The 27,078-nt window shown below is 66.0% G+C and overlaps 1 protein-coding gene across 1 annotated transcript; it reads left to right on the plus strand.

The window, feature by feature from the left end:
* The first annotated feature begins 2,962 nt into the window (after nucleotides 1-2,962).
* On the plus strand, nucleotides 2,963-25,598 carry ITGA5 (integrin subunit alpha 5). The gene is given in 32 exon segments (XM_085212082.1): nucleotides 2,963-3,309; nucleotides 4,142-4,269; nucleotides 5,057-5,175; nucleotides 5,276-5,399; nucleotides 5,789-5,850; nucleotides 6,154-6,199; nucleotides 6,441-6,566; nucleotides 8,134-8,178; nucleotides 8,279-8,322; nucleotides 8,433-8,489; nucleotides 9,669-9,721; nucleotides 9,837-10,064; nucleotides 11,887-12,092; nucleotides 13,818-13,863; nucleotides 13,951-14,058; nucleotides 15,407-15,462; nucleotides 15,549-15,700; nucleotides 16,645-16,726; nucleotides 16,729-16,781; nucleotides 17,474-17,541; nucleotides 17,650-17,762; nucleotides 17,765-17,799; nucleotides 18,939-19,031; nucleotides 19,132-19,211; nucleotides 20,155-20,235; nucleotides 20,312-20,417; nucleotides 21,022-21,174; nucleotides 22,264-22,350; nucleotides 22,469-22,582; nucleotides 23,424-23,525; nucleotides 23,951-24,073; nucleotides 24,635-25,598. Coding segments are annotated over 32 exon segments (3,171 nt in total). The 5' UTR covers nucleotides 2,963-3,112; the 3' UTR covers nucleotides 24,719-25,598.
* Nucleotides 25,599-27,078: the final 1,480 nt, after the last annotated feature.

The raw sequence follows: 27,078 nt of genomic DNA on the forward strand, positions 1-27,078 counted from the left end.
CCCACCCTGAGGTGCCCCCGTGTCTCCCTGTGCTCCCCATGGGGACGTTTCCCCTCGGCCACCCGCGTGCTTTTCCCATCCCGGCCCCCCCAAACGCTGCTGTGCCCCAGCAGAGGGAGGGGGCAGGGGGTGACGTGGCCCCGCTGCAGGCCCAGGCTATATAGGGGCTGGCGGCGGCGGTGAGTCAGGCTTGGGGCCCCCCACGGCCCCCCCCCCCCAGGCCCTGCAGTGACTCAGGGACGCCCTGGCCATACTTAGCCGGGGGCACCCGCGCCCTGACCCCGGCATCGGCATCCCTGGGTGGGGCTGGGGGTGTCCCCAGCGCAGATGGGGGACCCACGGGGTGTCCTTTGGGGGGGTGGGATGCAAGGGTGGGGTGTCTGTGGGGAGGGGGGCTGCGGAGGCAGGAGGGCCATGAGGGGTCCTGGAGTGGGGTAGGGGGAGGTGGGAGGCCGCTGGGTGCCCCCCCCCCCAGAGGAGGGGTGTAGGGCTTTTCTGAGAATGGGGGGTGGGTGGAGGGATGGGGGCCACAAAGATGGCATCCGTGGGGTGTCTGCAGGATGGGGGTGGGGAGATGGGGGGGTGGGGAGAGCACAGGGAGTGGGGGCTGTGGGGGATGGCAGCCATGGGGTGACCCCGAGGTGGGACCGTGGAGACGGAGGGGGCTGTGGGGGTGTCCTGGAATGGGGGGCAGAAATGGGGCTGGGGGTGCAGGGAGAGGCACTGTGGGGGGGGGGGAGGGGAAGGGTGGGGGCACCAGGCCCAGGATCTCCACGGGAAACAGAACAGAGGGGAAACTGAGGCACGTTGTGTGCGATGCGCGGTGCTGACACGGGGTGAGCGTGCACAGCGGGCGGTGCCTTGCACACGCGTGTGCACCAGGGGCACAGGCCAACGTGGGGCCTGGCGTTGAGAGGGCAGGAAGGGCTCCGGCGCCAGCGCATTGTTCAGCACCCGCCGTCACTTCCCCGTCCCCAACCACGGAAATGTCCCCATTGTCCCCACAGGCACCGTGGGGGCACAAACACCCCCCCCCCCCACACACACACACACACGCGCGTGTGCAAACCCCCCCACGCTCAGCACCCAAAGGTGGGAGCAGCACCCCATGCACTGCTGCGCAGTGGGCAGGGGGCTCCCGTCCCATCCACACCACAGGGGACAAAGGGACACCCCCACGTCCCCCCACGTCCCCTCACGTGTCTCCCCCCCCCCCCCCGACCCCAAATCCCCCGGACCCCCTGCCCAGCTGCGCCGGCCGCCATTGCATCAGCGGCGCAGGAATGCGGCGGCCCCGCAGCAGCCGTGCGAGGCCCCGACCCCCCCCCCCAACCCCCCCTCTTGCACGGCCCCCCTCCCACCGCGGCCCCTCGCACGGGGCCCTGCGGGGGGGGGGCACCTCTTGCACGAGTAGAGGGGGGAGAAACGTGCAAACCTTGCACGCTCAGACAGCCGACGCTCAGCGCTTTTTGCGCGGTGGGGAAACGTGCGGATTTGCACACGCGGGCGGAGGGAGGCGGGCGGGCATTTGCACACTCGCACGTTGGGGTCGTATTTGCACGCTTGCACATCGGGGGGGGCGGATTTGCACACCCACCCACCCACCCACCCACCCGCACACACTGGGAGACGCATTTGCACACTGGCCAAGCGCAGGTCCCCAGCTGCCGCCCTTTGCACAGAGGGGTAACGGCACCCCTTGCACAACGACCCTGCATTCGGGCACTGCCCCCTTTTGGGGAGGGGTCCGGGGGGGTTCCCAGCCCCCCCAGCACAGTCGTATGGGAACGGCTTCAGCTCCGTTTCCACCATTTCCTTCCTGGAAGCGGCTCCGGCCCTCCCGGCGCGGTGTCCCCTCACTGTCCCACTCACGTCTGCTTCCTGCCCTGTGCCCCCCCCCCCCCCCCCCCCCCCACTGTCCCCCAGCTGCAGCGTCCCTTTTGTCCCCTCCCTGCCACAGTGCCCCCATGTCCCCACATTGTGTTCCCTGGGCTCTCACCCTCCTGCCCCACTCCCCCCACCAGTGACCCATGTCTCATATCCCATATCCCCATATCCTGTATCCCCTTTGTCCCCATATCCCCTTGTCTCCATATCCCCATATTCCTATATCCTATATCGCCATGTCCCATATCCCCACATCCCAATGTCCCCAATGTCCCTATGTCCCCATATCCCCGTATCCCATATCCCCACGTCCCAGTGTCCCCAATGTCCCCGTATCCCCATGTCCCACATCCCTATATCCCCATATCCCCGTGTCCCACCTCCCCACGTCCCAATGATCCCAATGTCCCTATATCCCCATGTCCCACATCCCTATATCTCCATATCCCCGTGTCCCATATCCCCACGTCCCAGTGTCCCCAATGTCCCCATATCCCCATCTCCCCATATCCCCATGTCCCACATCCCCACGTCCCAATGATCCCAATGTCCCCGTATCCCCATGTCCCACATCCCTATATCCCCATATCCCCATGTCCCACGTCCCGATGTCCCCAATGTCCCCATATCCCCGTGTCCCAATGTCCCTACATCCCATATTCCCATCCATTTCCTGTCTCCCCACCCCTTTGCTCCCCAGTGTCCCACTGGAATATCCCCGTTCTCAGTGCTCAACGTCCCCGTCCCCACACTGAAGTGTCCCCATCCCACTGTCCCCATCCTACCGAACTTTCCCACTGTCCCCTGGGTTGTCCCATTGCCCGATGTCCCCGTTCCCGATGTCCCCCTTACTTTCCCCATCCCTCGGGCTGTCCCAGCTCCGTATCCCTTCTCCCAGTGTCCGTCCCCCCCCCGGGGAATCCCGCTGCTCCATCCCCGTGTCCCCTCGTGGTGCCCCGTCATCCCGGTGTCCCCCCGGGGAATTCCTGCCCCCCCCCCCTCCCCCCCGGTCTGTCCCCGTTCCCGGTGTCCCCAATCCCGGGGTCCCTCTGTCCCCGTCCCCCCCTCGCAGCCGCTCCGGTGCCGGTCCCGGTGCTTTGGGGCCGTGGCTCCTCCCCGGTGAGTCACGACGGGGCGGGGCGGGGGCGGCCCGGACCCCCCCGGGCACTTTCCGAGGGGACTCCGAAGCGGGCGGCAGCGCTGAGCCGGGCAGCCCCGCTCCGCCATGACCCCCCCGGCCCCGCCGCGACGGCCCCGGTGCTGCCGGTTCCGTTACCGGGCGCTGCTCCCGGTGCTGCTGTCGCTGCTGCTGCCGTCCGCCGTCGCTTTCAACCTGGAGACGTCGCGGCCCTTCGCTTTCCGGGGGTCCCCCGGGTCCCTCTTCGGTTTCGCGTTGGATTTTTACCTGCCCCGACCCCACAGGTACCGGGAATGGGGCGGAACCGGCACCGCCCGACGGGGCGGACAGCGGGAACGGGGCGGGGGGAAACGGGACGGGGAGACGGGAACGGGGAACGGGGGCGGGAGGGAGCGGCCCCAAAGGGATGGGAGGCGGCCCCGGGGCGGGGAATGGGAGCGGGGAACGGGGAGCGGGGATGGGGAACCGGGAGTGGGGCGGGGAACGGGAGTGGGACGGGGAATGGGGAACGGGAAGCGGATCCGGGGGACGGGACGGGAAAAGGGGACGGGATGGGGAAGCGGGAATGAGTAACGGGAACGGGATGGGGAGCGGGAACCGGGAAACGGAAGGAGGGCGGGGGGGCTGAGCTCCGTCCCGGACCCCCGGCGGCCCCACCGAGGCGAACCCCCACCCCCCGCCGGGGGTCCCGGAGCGCTTCCTGTAACCGGAGCCTGGAACGGCCTCGGGGAGGGGGGGAGCTGTGAAGGAGCTCGGCCGGACCCCCCCGACCCGGGCTGGCGGTGATGGGGCCCTCAGGGCGCCACACATCCCACCCGCCCCCCCCCCCCGGGTGTTTTTGGGGACCCCTCTCCTCCATCCCACCGCAGTGCTGAGGGTCCCCATTTCCCGTCTTTGCGGGTCCCAGCCACCCCCGTGCCCCCTCCTCCCCCACGTGTCCCGTCCCACCCCCACCCCCCCCCCGACCGTCGGTGGTTTTGGTGACTCAGAGCCGTGACCCCCCCCGACGGGACACCCCCGGGTCCCCACAATTCCCATGGGAATTCCCACGTCCCCACATTCCCATGCGGTGACCCTCCCTGACTGTGTTCCTGTCCCCCCTCCCCCCCCCCAAAGTGTCAGCATCCTGGTGGGGGCCCCCAAAGCCAACACGAGCCAACCCAACGTCACCCAGGGGGGGGCCGTCTACCACTGCCCGTGGCCCCCCAGCACTGAGTGCACCCCCATTGACTTCGACCATATTGGTAAGGGATGGGGATGGGATGGGGATGGGATGGGATGGGATGGGATGGGATGGGATGGGATGGGATGGGATGGGATGGGATGGGATGGGGGTGGGCACGAGGGTGGGGGCAGCGATGGGGGCAAATAATATGGACAGAGATGGGGATGGGGAGAAGGATCTGGGGTTGGCAATGGGGACAGGGATGGGGACAAGGATGGGACGAAGCCATGGGGTGGGGAGGGACGAAGCACAGGGAGAGGATTTGGGGGCAGGGATGGGGATGGCTGAGCACGGGGGTGTGGGGTTGGCGATGGGGACGGAGATGTGAACAAGGATGGGACAATGCCGTGGGGTGGGGATGGCTGTGAGGATGACACGGGGACAGGGGACAGAGCGCAGCTGGGTTTGGGGACAGAAGACACTGGGTGTGGGGCCGGGATGTGATCAGCTGTGGGGTGGCACAGGGACAGGATAGAGGGACAGGGCACAGCCAGGTATGGGGACGGGCGCAGCTGGGGGCAGGAGCTGCAGGCACGGGGCCAGCGCGTCCAGGGGGCAGAGCCACGTAACCCCAGCACCCCTCTGCCCCCCCCCCACAGCTTTGTGCCCCCCACGTTGTCCCCCCCCTGCTGTGGCCTTGGCCCCATGGCTGAGCGGTGCCCGCTTGGTTAACCATAAACCCAGGGGCACTTCGGGAGGGGGGGGGGGTGTGCAGCTGAGGTTGGGGTTCTGAGCTGGGGGGAGGGGGGGGGGGGGGGGTTGGGTTTGACCCCTATGTGTGTGCTCCCCCCCCCCTCCCCCCGCAGGGACCCGCAGCCACCCCAATGATTTTGGGGGCAACAACACTGAGAACCCCGACCCCATGGAGTACAAATCCCTGCAGTGGTTCGGGGCCACGGTGCGGGCGCACAACGCATCCATCCTGGTATGGGGGGGGGTTGTAAGGGGGGGGGGGGCACTGTATGCATACGTATGCAGAGCCCTCCTTGTGCCCCACGCTTACCTGCGCCCCCCACCCCCCCCAGGCCTGTGCCCCCCTGTACAGCTGGCGTCCCATAAAAGACGAGGGGGGGCGGGACCCGGTGGGCACCTGCTTCCTTTCCATCGGCAACTTCTCCAAGTTCGTTGAGTACGCGCCCTGCCGCTCAGGTGGGACCCCCACCCATGGGACCCCCCCCGCAATGGGACCCCCCCGCACCCATGGGACCCCTCCCCCCACCCGCTGCCTCCCCTCCTCCCCCACACCAAGCCTGACATCAGGAGGTGACACCCGCATGGACCCCCCCCCAAGCATCCCCACTACCCACGGGTGACCCCCCCCTCCACCCTGGGGTGACCCCTCACTGTTGGGACCCCCCCAGCACCCGTGGGACCACCCCCTAAGTATCCCCTATGCCTGAGATTTGGGGGGGTGACACCCATGGGACCCTGGACAGCCCCACACCCAGAGGGGTGGCACCTCCTGGCCCATGGGACCCCAACACCCCCCCCAAAGTCCTGACTGCCCCCCCCCCCCCCCCCCATTTCTCTCCCCACAGACCTGAACTCTGAAGCTGGGCAGGGCTACTGCCAGGGGGGGTTCAGTGCGGAGTTCACCCAGGTGGGGGCACAGGGGGTGGGGGGGGGATGGGGGGCTATAGGGGAATATGGGGGGTATGGGGTAGGGGGCTATAGGGGAATATGGGGGGTATGGGGTGGGGGGCTATAGGGGAATATGGGGGGTATTGTGGGGATGGGGGTCCCTGGACCCCCAGCTCTGGGGGGGGCAGAGTGTGATGGGGTTAAAGGGGGGTGTGTTGGGGCAGTGGGGGGGTGCAGGGGGGTGTTGGGGTGTATGTGGGTGGGGGGGCGTATAGTGGGGGGGCACTGGGGGTCCTTGGGCTGAGCAGCTGTGTCTCTGCAGACTGGACGTGTGCTCCTGGGGGGCCCTGGCAGTTACTTCTGGCAAGGTGAGACCCCCCCCCAAAACCCCCAAATACCCCTCCAAGCTCCTAAATACCCCCCCAGGTACCCCTGCCTGCCCCCAACCCCCCCCCAACACCCCCAGCTGCCCCGAAACACACCCCAAACCCCCTCCTGTACCCTTCCGTGTCCCCCTTAATGCCCTCATGACCCCCCAAATAAATACCCCCCCCCCACCACCACCACCCATGGGTGCTGAGGTGTCCTGTCCCCCCCGTCCCCCCCCAGGGCAGGTGATGTCGGCGACGCAGGAGCAAATTGCTGCCTCACATTACCCCGAATACTTCATCCAGGACGTGGCTGGGCAGCTGCAGACTCGCCAGGCGGCCGCCACCTATGATGACAGTTATATGGGTAGGTGGGGGCGGGGGGGGACGGGGGACATGGGGACAGGGGGGACATTGAGGCGAAGGCGTGGGGACAGGTGGGTGTGAGACAGACACAGTGATGTGGGGAGATGGGGACGTCAGGGATGGGGGGGGGGTGGGGACATGGGGACAAGGATGTGGGGACGGATGGGCATGAGATGGACGTGGTGACATGGGGGACATCACTGATGGGGTGGGGGACATGGGGACAGATGGACATGGGATGGACGTGGTGACATGGGGGACATCACTGATGGGGTGGTGTTTGGGGACATGGGGACATGGGGACAGACAGACATGAGATGGACGTGGTGACATGGGGATGTCAGGGATGGGGATGTGTGTGGGGACATGGGGACAAAGACATGGGCACAAGGACATGGGGACAAGGACGTGGGGACAGACGGACATGAGATGGACGTGGTGACATGGGGACGTCATTGATGGGGTGGTGTTTGGGGACATGGGGACAAGGACGTGGGGACAGACGGACATGAGATGGACGTGGTGACATGGGGGACATCACTGATGGGGTGGTGTTTGGGGACATGGGGACAGACAGACAAACATGAGATGGACGTGGTGACATGGGGGACGTCATTGATGGGGTGGTGTTTGGGGACATGGGGACATGGGGGACATGGGATGGACATGGTGACATGGGGATGTCAGGGATGGGGGTGTGTGTGGGGACATGGGAACAAGGACATGGGCACAAGGACATGGGGACAAGGACATGGGGACAGACGGACATGAGATGGACATGGTGACATGGGGATGTCAGGGATGGGGGTGTGTGTGGGGACATGGGGACAAGGACATGGGGACAAGGACATGGGGACAAGGACGTGGGGACAGACGGACATGAGATGGACATGGTGACATGGGGATGTCAGGGATGGGGGTGTGTGTGGGGACATGGGGACAAGGACATGGGGACAAGGACATGGGGACAAGGACGTGGGGACAGACGGACATGAGATGGACATGGTGACATGGGGATGTCAGGGATGGGGGTGTGTGTGGGGACATGGGGACAAGGACATGGGGACAAGGACATGGGGACAAGGACGTGGGGACAGACGGACATGAGATGGACATGGTGACATGGGGATGTCAGGGATGGGGGTGTGTGTGGGGACATGGGGACGAGGACATGGGGATGAGAACATGGGGACAGATGGACATGGGATGGACGTGGTGACATGGGGGACATCACTGATGGGGTGGTGTTTGGGGACGTGGGGACATGGGGACAGACGGACATGAGATGGACGTGGTGACATGGGGATGTCAGGGATAGAGATGTGTGTGGGGACATGGGGACAAGGACATGGGGACAGACGGACATGAGATGGACGTGGGGGACATCAGAGACGGGGTGGTGTATGGGGACGTGGGGACAGACAGACAGACATGAGATGGACGTGGTGACATGGGGGACATCAGGGATGGGAAGGGACGTGGGGAGGCGGGGAGGGGACACTGTTTGGTGGCGTGGGGGCTGTGGGGCACGAGGGGTGGGGACACCAGTGACACCTCTGACCCCACAGGGTATTCGGTGGCAGTTGGGGAGTTCAGCGGGGACACAACGCAAGGTGGGTGCTGTGATGGGGGGGGGGGGAGGGGGGGACAGCACAGTGTCCCCCCCCAGCTGGGTGTGACATGGATTCATGTTGTCACTTTGTCCCTTTGCAGACTTTGTGGCCGGTGTCCCCAAGGGCAACCTCACCTATGGCTACGTAAGGCTGAAGGGGGGGCGTGGGGGGGGGTTTTTTGGGGGGGGGGCGGGACAGGGGATGCTGTGGGGTTCCCTGTGCCTCAGTGTCCCCCATCTGTGTCCCCCCCCCAGGTCACCATCCTCAATGGCACCAACATGAAGTCGCTGTACAACTTCTCAGGGGAGCAGGTGGGTGGGGGGGGGGGGGCTTTGGGGGTGGGGGGGGTCCATGGGGGGGGGGGGGGAGCCCATAGGATCCCTGGGTGTAAGGGAGGTGCTGGGGGGGGGGGGAGGGGGGATTTGGGGGAGGGGTGATGGGGGGGGATGGTGGGGGAGGGGGTTGTGAGGGTTTGGGGGGTGATGGGGGTTTGGGGGGGGGGAGTTGGGGGGGGGCTGGGGGGAGTGTGGGGGTTTGGGGGGGTTGTGGGAGTTTGGGGGGGTGCTGGGGGAGGGGTTGTGAGGGTTGGGGGGGTGATGGGGGTTTGGGGGGGGGTTGGGGCTTTGGGGGGGGTGGGGGTTTGGGGGGTTGTGTGGGTTGGGGGGGGTGCTGGGGGGGGATTGTGGGGGGGTGATGAGGGTTTGGGGGGGTTGATGGGGGTTTGAGGGGGGGAGGATGGGGGTTTGGGGGGGGTTGGGGGTTTGGGGGGGGTGCTGGGGGGGGATGCTGGGGGTTTGGGGTTGTGGGGGTTTGGGGTGAGGGGGGGGGATGGGGGCCCCATAGGATCCCTGAATGGGAGTGCTGGGAGGGGGGTGGGTTGTGCAAGGTGGGGGGGCACCCATGTGGGTCTGGGGTCACCCCCCGATGTGAAGCGGAAGCACCCATGGGGGGGGGGCGGGGGGGGGTACCTATGCACGTTGGGGAGCAGCTGTATAGGATGAGAGCACCCATAGGGGTCCGGGGGGGGGGGGGGTGCACAATGGGAACCCCCCTGGGCAGATTAGAGTTGGGGGGGGGGGGGCACCCTGCATATTGGGGGGGGGCAGGGGGGGGGCACCTTGTATAGTGGGGGGGGGGCAGGGGGGGGCACCCTGCATAGTGGGGGGGGGCAGGGGGGGGCACCTTGTATAGTGGGGGGGGGGCAGGGGGGGGCACCCTGCATAGTGGGGGGGGCAGGGGGGGGCACCTTGTATAGTGGGGGGGGGCAGGGGGGGGCACCCTGCATAGTGGGGGGGGGCAGGGGGGGCACCTTGTATAGTGGGGGGGGCAGGGGGGGGCACCCTGCATAGTGGGGGGGGGGCAGGGGGGCACCTGCATAGTGGGGGGGGGGCAGGGGGGGGCACCCTGCATAGTGGGGGGGGCAGGGGGGGGCACCCTGCATAGTGGGGGGGGGGCACTCCTTAGGCTCCCCTCCGTCACCCCCCCAACAGATGGCAGCGTACTTTGGCTACGCGGTGGCAGCCACAGATGTGAACAATGATGGGTGAGTCGTGGCCCCCCCCCCCCCCCCAGCCCCCCAACTCCCACCCTATGTGGGTGCTGGGACCCCCCCCCCCTCCCCCCCCCCCCCAAAAAAACCTGAGCGCTGACCCTTGCAGGCTGAGCGACCTCCTGGTGGGGGCCCCCCTCTTTATGGAGCGCACGGGGGACGGGCGAGTGCAGGAGGTGGGCAGGGTGTACCTGTACCTGCAGGGGGGGGGTCCACCCCTGCCCACCCCCCCCTCCATGCCCCCCACCCCCACCATGGCCCTCACCGGACCCCAGGAATTCGGGCGCTTTGGAAGCGCCATCGCTGCGCTGGGGGACCTCGACCTGGATGGATTCAGGTGGTGGGGGGGGGGGGGGGTGGGGGGTCAAGGGGGGGGAGGATGGGGGATGGGGGGCGGGGGGGGACCCATGGTGTATGGTGATGGGGGGAGGTGGGGGCACTGGGGGCAGTGGGACACAGGTTGGGGGGGGGCTGGGGGGTATAAAGGAGTGCTGGGGGCATGGGGGGGGGAATAGGGGGAGGTGGGGGGGGGGCTGCAGGGGTCCCTGTGCTGTGGGTGGTACAGGGAGGTGACCGTGTCATTGGGTGCCATGGGGGGGGTTCGTGGGGGTGCCTGGGTTATGGGGGGGGGGCACAGGGCTGTAGGGTGCCATGGGGGGGTGTTCATGGGGTACCTTGGTTATGGGGGGGGGCACAGGGCTGTAGGGTGCCATGGGGGGGCTGCAGGGGGTATCTTGGTTATGGGGGGGGGGGGCACAGGGCTGTAGGTGGCCATGGGGGGGTGTTCATGGGGTACCTTGGTTATTGGGGGGGGGGCACAGGGCTGTAGGGTGCCATGGGGGGGCTGCAGGGGGTATCTTGGTTATTGGGGGGGGGGCACAGGGCTGTAGGGTGCCATGGGGGGTGTTCATGGGGTACCTTGGTTATTGGGGGGGGCACACGGCTGTAGGGTGCCATGGGGGGGTGTTCATGGGGTACCTTGGTTATTGGGGGGGGCACAGGGCTGTAGGGTGCCATGGGGGGGCTGCAGGGGGTACCTTGGTTATTGGGGGGGGCACAGGGCTGTAGGGTGCCATGGGGGGGTGTTCATGGGGTACCTTGGTTATTGGGGGGGGCACAGGGCTGTAGGGTGCCATGGGGGGGTGTTCATGGGGTACCTTGGTTATTGGGGGGGGCACAGGGCTGTAGGGTGCCATGGGGGGTGTTGTCTCAGGGGTACCTTGGTTATTGTGGGGGGGCACAGGGCTTAGGGTGCCATGGGGGGGTGTTCATGGGGTACTATGGTTATTGGGGGGGGGCACAGGGCTGTAGGGTGCCATGGGGGGGCTGCAGGGGGTATCTTGGTTATTGGGGGGGGGGGCACGGGGCTGTAGGGTGCCATGGGGGGGTGTTCATGGGGTACCTTGGTTATTGGGGGGGGGGCACAGGGCTGTAGGGTGCCATGGGGGGGCTGCAGGGGGGGGATCTGGGTATTTGGGGGGGGGCACAGGGCTGTAGGGTGCCATGGGGGGTGTTCATGGGGTACCTTGGTTATTGGGGGGGGCACAGGGCTGTAGGGTGCCATGGGGGGTGTTCATGGGGTACCTTGGTTATTGGGGGGGGCACAGGGCTGTAGGGTGCCATGGGGGGGCTGCATGGGGGTACCTTGGTTATTGGGGGGGGCACAGGGCTGTAGGGTGCCATGGGGGGTGTTCATGGGGGTACTTGGTTATTGGGGGGGGGCACAGGGCTGTAGGGTGCCATGGGGGGTGTTCATGGGGTACCTTGGTTATTGGGGGGGCACAGGGCTGTAGGGTGCCATGGGGGGTGTTCATGGGGTACCTTGGTTATTGGGGGGGGCACAGGGCTGTAGGGTGCCATGGGGGGGTGTTCATGGGGTACCTTGGTTACTGGGGGGGGCACAGGGCTGTAGGGTGCCATGGGGGGGTGTTCATGGGGTACCTTGGTTATTGGGGGGGGCACAGGGCTGTAGGGTGCCATGGGGGGGTGTTCATGGGGTACCTTGGTTACTGGGGGGGGCACAGGGCTGTAGGGTGCCATGGGGGGGTGTACATGGGGTACGTGGGCTTTGGGGGCGGATGCATGGGATGCTCAGGGGGGTTGGGTGGCACAGAGGACCCCCTCCCCACCTTACAGCTCCACTGACGGTGCTGGGGGGGGGGGGGGTGTCCAGATGTGGCGGTGGGGGCCCCGCTGGGGGCCGAGGATCGCCGGGGTTTGGTGTACATCTACAGCGGGAGGGGGGCCGGGCTGCACCCCCACCCTGCCCAGGTGTTGAGGGGGCAGTGGGCGCCCGGCCGGAACCCCGACTTCTTTGGGGCCGCCCTACGTGGGGACACCGACCTGGATGGCAACGGATACCCGGGTGAGGAGATGTGGGGTAAAGCGACGTCACCCGTGGTTGTCACCCTATGAGCGGGGACAGCCAGCTCCAGGAGCCCTATAGATCTTAGGGGGCACCCGGCCCCATTGGTGCCACCCCACAGGTGTCCGTGGGTGGGGACGTCCCATCCCAGTTGTCCCATCAGTAATGTGGGGCACCCGGCCCCATCTGTGCCACCCCATGACCAGGGACATCCGCCCCACTGTAGTGCCACCCCATGGATAGGGGCACAGGGACACCCACCCCACAGCATTGCCACCCCATAGCCAGGGACACCCACCCCACAGCATTGCCACCCCATGGATAGGGGCACAGGGACACCCACCCCATGGCAGTGCCACCCCATAGCCATGGGCACCCACCCCACAGCATTGCCACCCCATGGATAGGGGCACAGGGACACCCACCCCACAGCATTGCCACTCCATAGCCATGGGCACCCACCCCACAACGTTGCCACCCCATGGCCATTGATACCCACCCCATGGAAGTGCCACCCCATAGATAGGGACACCCATCCCATGGCAGTGCCACCCCATGGCTGGAGACACCCACTCCACCACCCCATAGCCATGGGCACCCACCCCACAGCGTTGCCACCCCATGGATAGGGACATAGGGACACCCACACCATGGCAGTGCCACCCCATAGCCATGGGCACCCACCCTACAGCATTGCCACCCCATGGATAGGGACACAGGGACACCCACCCCATGGCGGTGCCACCCCATAGATAGGGACACCCACCCCACAGCATTGCCACTCCATAGATAGGGACACAGGGGCACCCACCCCACAGCATTGCCACTCCATAGCCATGGACCCCACAACATTGCCACCCCATGGACACTCACCCCACAGCATTGCCACCCCATAGACAGGGACACCCACCCCATGGCAGTGCCACCCCATAGCCATGGGCACCCACCCCACAGCGTTGCCACCCCATGGATAGGGACATAGGGACACCCACCCCCCAGCAGTGCCACCCCATAGCCATGGGCAGCCACCCCACAACGTTGCCACCCCATAGATAGGGCACCCACCCCCCAGCAGTGCCACCCCATGGGTTGGGGACACCCACCACCCCCCAGCAGTGCCAGCCCATAGCCATGGGCACCCACCCCATGGCAGTGCCACCCCATAGATAGGGACACCCACCCCACAGCATTGCCACCCCATGGCTGGAGACACCCACTCCACCACCCCATAGCCATGGGCAGCCACCCCACAGCGTTGCCACCCCATGGATAGGGACATAGGGACACCCACCCCCCAGCAGTGCCACCCCATAGCCATGGGCACCCACCCTACAGCATTGCCACCCCATGGATAGGGACACAGGGACACCCACCCCATGGCGGTGCCACCCCATAGATAGGGACACCCCACCCCATGGCAGTGCCACCCCATAGATAGGGGCACCCACCCCATGGCAGTGCCACCCCATAGCCATGGGCACCCACCCCACAACGTTGCCACCCCATAGATAGGGACATAGGGACACCCACCCCCCAGCAGTGCCACCCCATAGGGTTGGGCACCCACCCCCCAGCAGTGCCACCCCATGGGTTGGGCACCCACCCCCCAGCAGTGCCACCCCATGGGTTGGGGACACCCACCACCCCCCGGCAGTGCCACCCATGGGTGCCCACAGCCCAGTGCCACCACCCACATGCTGACCCCACCTCACCCTCTCCCCACAGACCTCCTGGTGGGCGCCTTTGGGGTGGACACGGCCGTGGTGTTCAGGTGGGTGCCATCACCCAGCCGGGGGGTGGGGGGCGTCCCCTGGGTGTCCCTTGGGTGCCCCCCCTGTTCCTGACACGCTGTCCCCAGGGGTCGCCCCATTGTCCATGCCGGCGCTTCGCTCGCCGTTGTGCCCACCATGTTCAACCCCGAAGAGCGAGGCTGCGTCCTGGAGGGCACCGACGTCCACGTGCCATGGTGGGTGACAGGGGGTGGCACTGGGGGGCGGGGGGGGGCTTGGGGACACCCAGGGGATGCGGGGTGAAGGCCATTTGGGAGACTTGGGTAGAGGGGTGACAGTGGGTGGCACTGAAGGGCATGGAGGGGCTTGGGGACACACAGGAGACGGGGATGCCCAGGAGACAAAGGGGTGGGGGGTATTTGGGGGTCTTGGGTGGTGTGGTGACAATGGGTGGCACTGGGGGGCCTGGGGTCACCGGGGCTTGGGGACACACAGGGAATGCAGGGACACCCAGGAGACAGGGGGGTGGGGGGTATTTGGGTGGCACTGGGGGGCGTGGGGGGCTTGGGGACACACAGGGGATGGGGGGTGGGGGGTATTTGGGGATCTTGGGTGGTGTGGTGACAGTGGGTGGCACTGGGGGGCACTGGGGTCACCGGGGACTTGGGGACACACAGGGAACAGTGGGGTGAGAGGCATCTGGGGGGCATGGGGGGCTTGGGGACATCCAAGGGACAGTGGGGATGCCCAGGAGACAGAGGGGTGGGTGGCACTGAAGGGCATGGAGGGGTTTGGGGACACACAGGAGATGGGGGGTGAGGGGTATTTGGGGGTCTTGGGTGGTGGGGTGACAGTGGGTGGCACTGGGGGGCGTGGGGGGGCTTGGGGACACCCAGGGGATGTGGGGATGCCCAGAAGACAAAGGGGTGGGGGTCCTTGGATATGGGGCGGGGGTCCCTGGGTATGGGATGTGTACATATGGGGGTCTCTGGATATGGGGTGGGGGTCCCTGGTATGGGATGTGTACATATGGGGGTCTTTGGATATGGGGCAGGGGTTCCTGGGTATGGGATGTGTAAATATGGGGATCCTTGGATATGGGGCGGGGGTCCCTGGGTATGGGATGTGTACATATGGGGATCCTTGGATATGGGGTGGGGGTCTCTGGTATGGGATGTGTACATATGGGGGTCCTTGGATATGGGGCGGGGGTCCCTGGGTATGGGATGTGTACATATGGGGGTCCTTGGATATGGGGTGGGGGTCCCTGGGTATGGGATGTGTACATATGGGGGTCTTTGGATATGGGGTGGGGGTCCCTGGTATGGGATGTGTACATATGGGGGTCCTTGGATATGGGGCGGGGGTCCCTGGGTATGGGATGTGTACATATGGGGGTCCCTGGGAACGGAATGGGTGCATATGGGGATCCCTGGGCGTGAGGTGGGGGTCTTTGGGTATGGGATGGGGGTCTCAAGGTGTGGGGTGGGTGCTCTGGGGGGGGGACCACCGACACGCAGGGGACGATGTGAGGAAGGGGAGGGGAGGTCCCATGGGTGCCCCCGCTGTGTCCCACCCCCCCAGCATCAACGTCAGCTTCTGCCTCAACGCTTCGGGCCGCCACGTCCCCGGTCCTATTGGTGAGTGCTTGGGGTGGGGGGCGCTGAGGGGACACTGGGGGACACCGAACCCCAACACTGTATGTGTCCCCCCCCCACCCCCCCAGGCTTTGCAGTGGAGCTGACCCTGGACGGGCTGAAGGCTCCAGGGGGGCGGCGGGCGCTGTTCCTGGGGGGCCGGGAGCCCACCCTGACCCTCGCTGTCCCCGTCCCCAACGGAGCGGGCGCACGGTGCCACAGCATGGCTGTGTTCCTACGGGTATGGGGTGGGGGGGCTGGGGGTCCTGAGTGGGGGTGGGGTACCTGGGGATGGGGTGGGTGCGTATGGGGGTCCCGGGGATGGGGGGGGGGGTCCTTGGGTATGGGGTTGGTTCTTATGGGGGTCCCTGGGGATGGGGTGGGTGCATATGGGGGTCCCTGGGTATGGGGTGGGGGTCCTTGGGAAAGGGGTTGGTTCATATAGGGGTCCCTGGGTATGGGGTGGGGGTCCTTGGGGATGGGGTTGGTTCATATAGGGGTCCCTGGGTATGGGGTGGGGGTCCTTGGGAATGGGGTTGGTTCATATAGAGGTCCCTGGGTATGGGGTGGGGGTCCTTGGGAATGGGGTTGGTTCATATGGGGGTCCTTGGGTATGGGGTGGGTGCGTATGGGGGTCCCTGGGAATGGGGTGGGGGTCCTTAGGAATGGGTTAAGTGCGTTTGGGGGTCCCTAGGTGGGAGGTGGGGGTCCCTGGGGACGGGGTTGGTTCATATGGGGTCCCTGGGGATGGGGTGGGTGCGTATGGGGGTCCCTGGATATGGGGCAGGGACCCTGAGAATGGGAACAGTGCATTTGGGGATCCCTGGGGATGGGATCCTGGGTCTAAGATGTGCATATATGGGAGTCCCTGGTATGGGGTGGGGGTCCCTAGGTATGGGGTGGAGGCCCCTGGGTATGGGGTGGGGGCCCCTGGGTATGGGGAGTGGATCTCTGGGTATGGGGTGGGGGTCCCTGGGTACGGGGTGGGGGTCCCTGGGTACGGGGTGGGGGTCCCTGGGTAGGGATGGGGATCCCTGGGTACGGGGTGGGGGTCCCTGGGTACGGGATGGGGGTCCCTGGGTATGGGATGGGGATCCCTGGGTATGGGGTGGGGCGCACGGCGCAGATGGGGGGTGGGGGCTCATGGATGCACCCCACAGCTCTGCTCCCATCCCCCCTCCGCAGAACGAGTCGGAGTTCCGAGATAAGCTGTCGCCCATCACTGTGGGGCTGAGCTTCGCCCTGGACCCCCATGCCCCCCCGATGCCCACGGGCTGCACCCAGTGCTGGCAGCCACCACACGGACCCGCCTGGAGGCCAAGGTGTGTTGTCACCCACTGTCACCCCGCGGCTCCCAGTGCCATCCCACGGCGACCAGTGCACCCGGTGCCACCCCATGGTGCCATCGTCCCCATCACCTCTTGTGTCCCCATCGCCCACATCCCCCATTGTCCCCATACCCCCCCATTGTCCCCATATCCCCCCATTGTCCCCTATTATCCCCCCATGTCCCCTCCATCCCCGTTGTCCCCTATTGTCCCCTATCATCCCCCATCCCCATTGTCCCCGTGTCCCCCATTGTCCCCTATCAACCCCCACCTCCCTACATTCCCCCCACGTCCCCTTATGTCCTTGATTGTCCCCCACTGTCCCCATGTGCCCCGTTGTCCTCTATCACCCCCCCCACATCCCCTCATCCTCATTGTCCCCCATTGTCCTCATTGTCCCCCCATCCCCCCAATTTTCCCCCAGTCCCCATCGCCCCCGTTGTCCCCTATCATCCCCCGTCCCCACTGTCCCTATTGTCCCCATGTCCCCATTGTCCCCTATCGTCCCCCACCCCCCATTATCCCCGCTGTCCTCCATTGTCCTCGTGTCCCCATTCGTTCCCCCTACCCCAATTCCCCCATCCCCACTGTGCCCCATTACTTCTGTTGTCCTCTATTCATCCTCCATCCCTAATTGCCCCCAACTGTCCCCAACTGTCCCCAACTGTCCCCATTGCCCCCCCCAGGCTCACATCCAGTTGGACTGCGGTGAGGACAACGTCTGCGTGCCTGACCTGCAGCTGGAAGCATTCACGTAAGGGCGGGGGGGGGAAAGGGGGGGGGGCATGGGGGGCAATAGGGCTCCATGGGCTGGGGGTCCGTCTGCGGGGGGGGGGTCCCAAAGGGCTGTGGGTGTCCATAGGGACCGCCGTGCTGTGTACCTGGGGGACCGCAACAGCCTCAACCTGACCTTCATCGCCCGCAACCAGGGTGAGGGGGGGGCTTACGAAGCCGAGCTGCACGTGCGGCCCCCCCCCACGCACAGTACACCGGGGTGCTGCACCCCCATGGGGTACGTAATGGGGGGGGGGGGGGGGCACCGAGCTGAGGGGGGTCTTGGCTACGGGGGGACGTTGGGGTGTCCCCGTGGTATGGGGTGGGGGTCTCTGGGTATGGGGGGGACATGGGGGGGTCTGAGGGGGTGGGGTGGGGGTCTCTGGGTATGGGGGAAGGGGGACATGAGGGGGTCTGAGGGTGTGGGGTGGGGGTCTCTGGGTATGGGGGGGACATGGGGGGGTCTGAGGGTGTGGGTGGGGGTCCTTGGGTATGGGGGGGACACAGGGGGGTCTGAGGGTGTGGGGTGGGGGTCCCTGGGTATGGGGGGGACACAGGGGGGTCTGAGGGTGTGGGGTGGGGGTCTCTGGGTATGGGGGGGACACGGGGGGGTCTGAGGGTAGGGGGTGGGGGTCTCTGAGTATTGGGGGGGTATGGGGGGGGTCTAAGGGTGTGGGGTGGGGGTCCTTGGGTATGGGGGGGACACAGGGGGGTCTGAGGGGGTGGGGTGGGGGTCCCTGGGTATGGGGGGGACATGGGGGGGGTCTGAGGATGTGAGGTGGGGGTCCCTGGGTATGGGGGAAGGGGGACATGAGGGGGTCTGAGGGTGGGGGGTGGGGGTCTCTGGGTATGGGGGGGACATGAGGGGGTCTGAGGGTGGGGGTGGGGGTCTCTGAGTATTGGGGGGGTATGGGGGGGGTCTAAGGGTGTGGGGTGGGGGTCCTTGGGTATGGGGGGGACACGGGGGGGTCTGAGGGTGTGGGTGGGGGTCACTGGGTATGGGGGGGACACGGGGGGGTCGGAGGGTGTGGGTGGGGGTCCCTGGGTATGGGGGAGGCATAGGGATGTCCCCAAGGTGTGGGGGGGGGGGCCCTGGGGTGGGACACCTCGAGTGTGGGTGGGTTTATATGGGGGTCTGTGAGTATGGGGTGGGGATCTTTGGGTGTTGGGGGGGGGGGAGCAGAAGAGGGTCCATGAGTTTTGAGTGGGGGGTTTCTGGGTACGGGGAGGGGACCCCAGGGATCGGGTTGGGACGTGGGGGTGCCCCCAGGTGCGGGGTGCCTATGGTTGGGGGGCTGCCCCACGGCACCCTGAGGTGGCAGCACCGCTGATGCCCCCCCCCCCTTCCACCCCCCCCCCCAACCCCATTTTCCCCAGAACTTCTCAGCACTGAGCTGTGAGCTGGGGGGGGGCAACGGCTCGAGCCCCCTCGTCTGCGACCTGGGCAACCCCATGAAGGCAGGGGCCAACGTGAGTGGGGGGGGGGGCACTGAAAGTGGGGGGGGGGGCACTGAAGGGGGGGTGGGGGGGGGTACAGGGGGCACAGTGCGACCTCCTTCTGTCCCCACAGATCTGGGGGGGGCTGCGCTTCACGATCCCCCACCTCAGTGACAGTGGCAAAAACGTCCGCTTTGAGCTGCAGATCCGCAGGTGGGGGGGGGGAGGTTGTGGGGGGGGGAGGGGAATTTGGGGGGGGTCCCAGTTGGGTCCCCAGGGATGGGGGGGGGATGGGGAGAATCCCACCAAGTGGGGGGCGGTGTTGGGGGGGTCCCTTTTGGTGATGCTTTGGGGTGGGGGGGTCATTTAGGATCCTGGGGGGGTGTCCTGGATGGAGGGGTGGGGGGCAGGAAAATTCCCTTTGTGGGGGGGTGGGTTGGGGGGGGATCCCAACTGGGGGTAATGAGGGGGGGTCTCATTTGGTGGCATCTTGGGGTGGGAGGGGGGGGGGTCACTCGGGGGTTGTGGAGAGGGGGTCTCAAAGAAGGTGGGGGGGTCCCATTTTTGGGGGGGGGGGGGAGGGGAATGATGAGGAATCCAATCTGCAGCCATTGGGTGGGGGGGGGGGGGTCCTGCATGGGAGGCACCTCAGGGTGGGTGGGGGGGGGGGGTGTCCCCAAAAGAGGGGGGGGTCCCAAAAGGGTGGGGTCCCATTTCTGGGGGGGGGTCCTGCATGGGAGGCACCTCAGGGTGGGTGGGGGGGTTGTCCCCAAAAGGGGGGGGTCCCCAAAAGGGTGGGGTCCCATTTCTGGGGGGGGGTCCTGCATGGGAGGCACCTCAGGGTGGTGGGGGGGGGGTGTCTCCAAAAGGGGGGGGGTCCCCAAAGGGTGGAGTCCCATTTCTGGGGGGGGGTCCTGCATGGGAGGCACCTCAGGGTGGGTGGGTGGGTGGGGGGGGGGGTCCCCAGAAGGGGGGGGTCCCATTTTTGGGGGTTGGGGTGACGCACCGAGAGGGCTCCGATCCGCGGCCATTGAGTGGGTGGGGGTCCTGCAGGGGTGTAGATGTGACCCCCCCCCCAGCTCTCCGTGGTGAGATGGTGGTGGGGCAGGGAGAGGGGGGGGGGGCTGTGAGTGACCCCTCCCCAATTTGCCACCAGCAAAAACGCCAACAACTCCCAGAGCGAAGTGGTGGCACTGCTGCTGGAGGTGCGCGCAGCCACGCGCCTCTCTGCCTTTGGGTGAGTGACACCATTTGGGGGGGGGCACCAAGGCGGGGGGGGGGACGTGGGGCTGAGCCTCTCCCCCCCACCCCAGGGTGTCACGACCTGAAGTTGTCACCGTCCCTGAGCCTGGCTGGGTGCCCCCACAGCCCCCCCGGCACCTGGAGGACATCGGACCGCCGGTGGAGTTCGTCTATGAGGTGGGTGGGGATGTCACCAAGTCCAGGGGTGGCCCCCCATGTCCCCAAACCTTTGGGTCCCCGTGTCCCCGATCCCAGTGGTCCCACTGTCGTCCCCAGTCCTGCGGGTCCCCACATCCCAAACCCTGGGGGTCCCCGTGTCCCCAGTCCCAGTAGTGTCCATGCCCCCAACCCTGGGGGTCCCGTGTCCCCGATCCTACAGATGTTCCACGGCTCCATGGATGTCCCCGTGAATCTCGATGGCCCCCCATGTCCCCAACCCTTCATGTCCCCATCCCCGAGGGTCCCTAATCCCACAGGTGTCCCCATGAACTCTGGGGGTCCCCATGTCCCCAGTCTTGCGGGTCCCCATGTCTCCAACCACGGGGAGACGCACGTCCCCAGTCCTAGTGGCATCCACGTCCCCGAGGGTCCCCATGTCCCCAACCCTGCGGGTCCCCATGTCTCCAATCCCGATGGTGTCCGTATCCCCAGTCCTGCAGGTCCCACGGTTGGAGACAGGAGCCCCACATCCCCAACCCAACGTCCCCCATATCCCCGACCCCAGCTGCGATGTCTCCAAGCCCCAACTCCACGATGTCCCCCCCCCCCCCGGTGTCCCCAGGTGGTGAATGAGGGTCCCAGTGCCATCAGCCACGGCACGCTGGAGCTCAGCTGCCCCCTGATGCTCGGTGACCGACCCGTGCTTTACATCGTCGGCCATTCGGGGCCACGGAACTGCAGTGCCAGCCACGGCCTGGACAGACTGCAGCTGGCGGTGAGGCCGTGGGGATGGGGGTGACAAAGAGAGATGGGCACTGGGAACACTGGGTGGCACTGGGTGGCAGTGGGAGATGGGCACTGGGGACACTGGGTGGCACTGGAGGCACTGGGTGGCACTGGGTGGCACTGGAGGCACTGGGTGGCACTGGGTGGCAGTGGGAGATGGGCACTGGGGACACTGGGTGGCACTGGGTGGCACTGGGTAGCAGTGGGAGATGGGCACTGGGGACACTGGGTGGCACTGGGTAGCAGTGGGAGATGGGCACTGGGGACACTGGGTGGCACTGGGTGGCACTGGGTAGCAGTGGGAGATGGGCACTGGGGACACTGGGTGGCACTGGGTGGCACTGGAGGCACTGGGTGGCACTGGGTGGCATTGGGTGACAATGAGAGATGGGCACAGGGAACATTGGGTGTCACTGGGTGGCACCAAGGGATGGATACTGGGATTACTGGGGACACTGGGTGACACTAGGTGGCACTGGGTGACAATGAGAGATGGACACTGGGGGCACTAAGTGACTCTGGGTGGCACTAGAGGCACTGGGGACATTGGGTGGCATTGAGTGACATTGGGTGACAGTGGGGAGAAATGAGAAATGGGCACTGGGTGGCACTGGGTGGCAATGAGATGTGAGTCCTGGGGACACTGGGTGGCACTGGGGGCACTGGGTGGCACTGGGTGACAATGAGTGCTGGGGACAGTGGGTGGCACTGGGTAGCAGTGAGAGATGGTCACGGGGGACATTGGGTGTCACTGGGTGGCACCAAGGGTTGAGTACTGGGATTACTGGGGATACTGGGTGACACTGGGTGACACTGGGTGGCACTGGGTGGTGACAGCGGGGAGCAATGAGAAATGGGCACTGAGTGGCACTGGGGGGCACTGGGTGACAATGAGAGATGGGTGCTGGGGACATTGGGTGACCCTGGGTGGCACTGGGTGGCACTGGGGACATGGAGTGGCAGTGGGAAACGAGGAGCATCATGGGAGGGGACAGCGGTGTCACCTGGAGGTGGCAGGGATGGCACCGGGGGGTGGGGGGGGACGCAGCACGGTCCCCAACCCGCCCCCCACCCATAGGAGCAGGAGCAGAGCCAGCACAGCCACGCACTGCAGCGCCGGGACACGCGGGGGGGGGTCGGTCCTCCCGGCCCCCCCAGCACTCTGGTGAGTGCCCCCATCCCCACGTCCCCACCCTGGGACGCGTGCCATCGCCCTTTGGGTGCTGTCCTCGGGTGCCACCTGTGGGTGCCGTCGCCGGTGACACCGTGGGGGGGGTCCGCAGGGCTGCCCCGAGGCGGAGTGCTTCAGGCTGAGCTGCCCCATGGGGGGGTTGGAGAAGCAGCAGCGGGCGATTCTGCACCTCAGCGCCCGACTGTGGGCACAATCCTTCCTGCAGGTCAGCTGGGACCCCCCCTCAAACCCCCCCCGGATACCCCAAAACCCCCCTGACCCCACCCCCCCCCTACGATTCCCCTTGAGGACCCCCCCATCACCCCCTGGGATCCCCAGACGCCCCAGATCCCCCTGAGACTCCCCAGGATTCCTCAACGACCCCCCCATCCCCATTCCCCCCCCCCACGAGCACCACAGCCCACCAAGACCCCCCCCAGTGCCCCTATCCCCCCTCTCAGCAGCCTGGCACCTTTCAGGGACCCCCATAGAGCCCCCCAGCAGCCCCCTGGGTCCCCCTGTGCCCCCTGCAATCCCCATCCCTCCCCCCAACAGCCCATCTGCCCATAGGGACCCTCAACACCCCTATCCCCCCCCCCCAGCACCCTGTCACTTCGCTGGGACCCTCATATCGCCCCCCCCCCCCCCCAGCATCCCCTGCTCCATAACACCCATGTGCCACAGTCCCCTGGGGGCGTCGTGGTCTCCCATGGGTGCCCCCGGATTCCTGTGGGTGTGAATTTGGGGGTCCACTGCCTCCCCCTCCCCCCTTCCCCCTCCCCCGGGGCTGTGGGTGCTCAGTAAGCACATTGTCACGGCACCCCAGGGTGGGTGCCAGGTGGGGGGGGTCCCCACTGTTCCCTGTGGGTTCCCATGGGTGCCTGTAGGTGTGGGTGGGCACCCATGGGCGTCATTGGGTGGGTACCCATAGAGATGAGGGTGGGCACCCGTGGGTGTCAGTAGGAATCCGTGGCTGCGGGTGGGTGGGCACCCACGGGTGGCAGCAGGTTCCGGGTGCCCACGTGTGTCGGCGACACCCATGGGTGCTGACACTCGTGCTGCTGCAGCGGGAGGTGCGGGCGCAGGCGCTGCGCTGCGATGCTGAGTACCGGGTGCTGCGGCTGCCATACCGGGTGCGGCCCCCCCATTACCCCAGCCAGCGTCTGCAGGTGAGGGGGCACCCATGGGAGAGGGGGTCGGGGGGCAGTGATGGGGCTGTGGGGTGGGTGGGGGGTTGGGGGCGGCCCCACGGTGAGCCCACGGGTGATGCTATGCAAGGCTGGGGCTGGGCTGGGGGTGGGAGCCCACGGGTGATGCTGGGGGGGGACCCTCCAGGGTGACCCCACAGACGGCCCTGCGGGGCGATCCCATGGGTGACACTTTGGGGGGGGTGCTGTGGAGTGATGACCCCACGGGTGACACCGGGGGCGATGCCGTGGGGTGACGCTGGATGACTCCACGGGGTGACCCCACAGGTGACGCTATGGGTGGCCCCAATGGGTGATGCCGTGGTGTGACCCCAGGGATGACGTCGGGGGTGGTGCTGGGGGGTGGTGCTGTGGGGTGACCCCACGGGTGTCTCTCTGGGCTGCAGGTGGTGACGGGGCTGCAGTGGGCGCGCGCCGAGAGCAGCGCGGGGGTCCCGGTGTGGGTGGTGGTGCTGGCGGTGCTGCTGGGGCTGCTGCTGCTCGCCCTGCTCAGCTACGGCCTCTACAAGGTGGGTCTGGGGGAGTGGGGGGGGGACACGGGGGGCAGAGGGGATATGGGAGAGCGTAGAGGGTATGGGGCCGTGGGGGCAGCAGGGGACGTGGGGGGCATAGGGGTTGTGGGGTCTCCAAGAGGCGTGGGGGATATCGAAGGACGTGGGGGACGTGGGGCCATGGGTGGGCATGTGGGTGGCACTGGGGACGTGGGGGGATGTGGGGGACGCAGGGCCACGGGAGACCCCAGGGTAGATGGTGGCATTGGGGGGGACATGGGGTCTCCAAGGGACATGGGAGACGCAGGGGCACGGAAAGCACAGGGGATGTGGGGGGCACAGGGGACACGGGAGGATTTGGGGGTCATAGGGGCATGGGAGACCCCAGGATATGGGGGGGGGTCGTGGGGTCTCCAAGTGCCAGGAAGGAACATGGGGGACGCGGGGGCAGGGAAGACCCCAGGGCATAGGGGCGGCACGGGGCTGTGGGGTCTCCAAGCGACACCAGGGGATGCATGGGGGTGGCACAGGGGATGTGGGGGCGCGGGCCACCCCCTGACCCCCCCTTCATCCCCCCAGCTGGGCTTCTTCAAGCGCTCGATGCCCTACGGCACAGCCATGGAGAAGGCACAGCTGAAACCCCAGGCGGCCTCGGAGGCCTGAAAGGGTCCCCGCACCGCCGGCGTCACCCGGACGGCGCCGTCATACCGGGCACGGCTACAGCGGGTGCCAACAGCTGGGACAGATGGCAGCACCGGACCGGGAGCACCGAACCCGGCGGCACCGCTGGATGGCACCGGGGTGGGCACCACCGGCACGAGCGGCAGCGCCAGAGCTGTCCCTGTTGGGCACCGCCGCCGTGCAGGGGACGACGCTGCCGTGGGTGATGGCACCGTGATGGGCAGCGCTGCGCCCACAGCGGCACCGCGATGGGGGTCACCGTGATGGCACCGCTGTGCCAACGCTGTCACCATGATGGGTAGCACTGCCATGGCACCGCTGTGCCAACGCTGTCACCATGATGGGTACCACTGCCATGGCACCGCTGTGCCAACGCTGTCACCATGATGGGTAGCACTGCCATGGCACCGCTGTGCCAACGCTGTCACTGCAACGGCTGTCACCGTGATGGATGTCACCGTGATGGCACCACTGTGCCAAGGCGATCACAGCGATGGATGTCACCGTGATGGCACTGCTGTGCCTACAGTGTCACCATGATGAGCATCACCGTGATGGTACCACTGTACCAACACTGTCACCGTGATGGACGTCACCGTGATGGCACTGCTGTGCCTACAGCGTCACCGTGATGGGTAGCACTGCCATGGCACTGCTGTGCCAACACTGTCACCGTGATGGATGTCACCGTGATGGCACCGCTGTGCCAAGGCGATCACAGCGATGGATGTCACCATGATGGCACTGCTGTGCCAACACTGTCACCGTGATGGGTACCACCGCCATGGCACCGCTGTGCCAACACTGTCACCATGATGAGCATCACCGTGATGGTACCACTGTACCAACACTGTCACCGTGATGGACGTCACCGTGATGGCACTGCTGTGCCTACAGCGTCACCATGATGGGTAGCACTGCCATGGCACTGCTGTGCCAACACTGTCACTGCAACGGCTGTCACCGTGGCAGCACTGCTGTGCCAACGCTGTCACCGTGATGGATGTCACCATGATGGCACCGCTGTGCCAAGGCGATCACAGCGACGGATGTCACCATGATGGCACTGCTATGCCAACACTGTCACCATGATGAGCATCACCATGATGGTACCACTGTACCAACACTGTCACCGCGATGGGGGTCACCGTGATGGCACTGCTGTGCCAACGCTGTCACCATGATGGGTACCACTGCCATGGCACTGCTGTGCCAACGCTGTCACTACGATGAGCATCACTGTGATGGCACTGCTGTGCCAACGCTGTCACCATGATGGGTACCACCACCATGGCACTGCTGTGCCAACACTGTCACCACGATGAGCATCACCATGATGGCATCACTGTGACTACAATATCACCATGATGGGTACCACCGCCATGGCACCGCTGTGCCAACACTGTCACCACGATGAGCATCACCATGATGGCATCACTGTGACTACAATATCACCATGATGGGTACCACTGCCATGGCACCGTTGTGACAACACTGTCACCACGATGAGCATCACCATGATGGCATCACTGTGACTACAATATCACCATGATGGGTACCACTGCCATGGCACCGTTGTGACAACACTGTCACTACGATGAGCATCACCACGATGGCACCGCTGTGCCAATGCTGTCACCGTGATGGGTACCACTGCCATGGCACTGCTGTGCCAACTCTGTCACCATGATGGACATCACCGTGATGGCACTGCTGTGCCTACAGTGTCACCGTGATGGACATCACCGTGATGGCACTGCTGTGCCTACAGTGTCACCGTGATGGACATCACCGTGATGGCACTGCTGTGCCTACAGTGTCACCGTGATGGACATCACCGTGATGGCACTGCTGTGCCTACAGTGTCACCGTGATGGACATCCCCACGATGGCACCGCTGTGCCAATGCTGTCACCGTGATGGGTACCACCGCCATGGCACTGCTGTGCCAACACTGTCACCACGATGAGCATCATTATGATGGCACCTCTGTGCCAACGCTGTCACCATGATGGGCATCACCATGACAGCAGTACTGTGCCAACAGTGTCACAGCGACGGGTGTCACCACGACAGCTGTACCTCTACCAGCACCATGCTGGGCATCACCATGATGGCACCGCTGTGCCAACACTGTCACCATGCTGGATGTCACCACGATGGCACCGCTGTGCCACCCCTGTTACCACAATGGATGTCACCACGATGGCACTGCTGTACCAACCCTGTCACCGTGCTGGATGTCACCACAATGGCACTGCTGTGCCAACCCTGTCCCCACATCACCCCGGACCACCCGGACGTTGTCACAGTGCCACGCTCTGCACTGCTGGTGCCCCCCA

The sequence above is a fragment of the Meleagris gallopavo genome, chromosome 31 (genome assembly GCF_905368555.1).
Source record: "Meleagris gallopavo chromosome 31, MGAL_WU_HG_1.1, whole genome shotgun sequence".
Lineage (NCBI taxonomy): Eukaryota > Metazoa > Chordata > Aves > Galliformes > Phasianidae > Meleagris > Meleagris gallopavo.